The sequence below is a fragment of the Clytia hemisphaerica genome, unplaced genomic scaffold, assembly GCF_902728285.1.
Source record: "Clytia hemisphaerica strain Z4C2 unplaced genomic scaffold, Clytia hemisphaerica genome assembly, whole genome shotgun sequence".
NCBI classification, from domain to species: Eukaryota; Metazoa; Cnidaria; class Hydrozoa; order Leptothecata; family Clytiidae; genus Clytia; species Clytia hemisphaerica.
The window spans coordinates 122,638-124,522 of NW_027104184.1; the positions used below are offsets into that span (position 1 = coordinate 122,638).

The 1,885-nt window shown below is 36.3% G+C and overlaps 1 protein-coding gene across 1 annotated transcript; it reads right to left on the minus strand.

Moving 5' to 3' along the window:
* Positions 1-307: 307 nt before the first annotated feature.
* Positions 308-1,198, minus strand: LOC136814759 (N-acetylmuramoyl-L-alanine amidase AmiD-like). The gene has a single exon (XM_067071181.1). The coding sequence runs from the start codon at positions 1,196-1,198 to the stop codon at positions 308-310; it is 891 nt and encodes a 296-aa protein (XP_066927282.1).
* Positions 1,199-1,885: the final 687 nt, after the last annotated feature.

A 1,885-nucleotide genomic window follows, 5' to 3' on the forward strand; every position in this document is an offset into this window, starting at 1 on the left:
TTTCAAGAATTTCTGAGAAAAGATGATTAGCCTGGATCTCCAAGTAATTTCCAGAAAATGTAGAAGAAAGACTGGTGGGATGATGACAACAGTTTTGAAATTTCAATTAGTTTAGAATGACAAAGTTGTAATAGGGACTAATATGTTAGAATTTAAGCAAAAGAAAAACTAAGAAAAAATTAAGGAATGAATATTATATTACCGGTTCAAATTCAGTTTTCAAGAGGGTAAATGAAAATTTAGTTAAAAATTGAGCTTTTATCCAGACCAGTTTAAAGTTAGGGACTAAGAAAACTTCAGTTCATACTTAGTTAAAGTCAATAATGAGTTTCTTGTACTCACCAAAATACTTACGTAAGAGAGCTTTCAAGATAGCAAACGTCTCAACGTCCATCACTCCATCAAATTTGCTGTTTCGGAAATGCATTTGGAATCTCTTAACGACAGCTTTGGTTGCAAGGTCAAAAGCACCTGTAGGTTCGATATTATAACCATACTTCTTCAGGGCCAATTGGTATTCTTTGACGTTGATTTCCATATTTGATGGCATTTGTTTGATAAAATAATCAACATCCATTTGATCTGGCCATGCTCCAATGCCAGCATCGAACAACTTCTTCCAGGGGAACAATGGCCCTGGATCTTCTTTACGTAAAGGTGAACAATCTGAGTGACCAATGACATTGTAAGGTTTGATTTTGTACCGCTTGATGATATCTTGTGAAAGCTCGATGACTGATTTGATTTGCGCTGCATCAAACGGATACCAGATTCGATTTCCGTTGGGAAGGTCGGTGAACCCTTTGTTGACGATTTCAATAGAAATACCTTGATCGTTAAGATTTTGACGTTTCTGCCATTCGCTGACTCCTTGAGTCCAGGCGCGTTTGTCTTCTGGAACCAGTTGGTAAACGACGCGTTTTCTATTGTGGTAACCTTTAGGGACTAGGTAGTGTGCGCTGAGATGGTTGGTGAGAAGGTCAACAGATTTGGTGAAGTTGGCAACAGTGTAATGCATTACCAAGAACATCTGGCGATGGTTGAAAGCAGTTGCTGTGTATTTGTTGCTGAGCTCAAAGCGACGATTTCTTGCAGCCACGGTGATAGTCACAACACATAAGACCAATATGAAGCCTTTAAGGTTCATTTTGGCTTTAGTTCCAGATAATATTTTGAGATGGTTCTGCCCGCAGAACATTTTTGTCTCTTCAAGTTTGTCAACAGGTGTTTGAGTTCAAAGCTGGAATGATTTTCAGTGACAATCTTCAACCCTTTATAGGTTTCCTGCAAGTGTTCTGAAACTAATAGACTGAAATGAAAGACTTTGTACTCATTTACTACTCGGACCTCTCAATATTGTAAAACTATACTCTGTATTTTAACATCTTTGTTGTAATAAATACTGCATTTATGTATTTAGCTGCATCTGTCTTCGAAATTAATTGAATGGAAATCCAAATAAACAAAAAGATTATTTTACAAAATTGATCAGGTCAAGAAACCCTCTAGATACCTTAAAAAGAAATTTATGTGACTGAAAAGGCGACTTATTAAAGTTATTTTTGGATACTTTGGAAATACAGGCGACACTATTCTAAAAATTGACCTGACCTGTAGTTAACAAAAGGAACAAAAATGGATTTTTTTCTCAAAAGATGATAAAAAACTTCCGCGATGCGAGTTTCGTTCCGGTTTATTACTAAAAGGAGAGAGCTCCCCTTAAACTTTTTGTGAATCCACAACACGGGAGGTCCTTACAAGATCCTTTATCCTTGACAGAGCTTAACAAAGAAAATGAACAAAATGACTATTTTTGGTTCCACTATTTTAAGCGAGGGCTAAAAAGGAAGTGATTTCAAATTTCTTGACGATCAAAAAGAAAAAA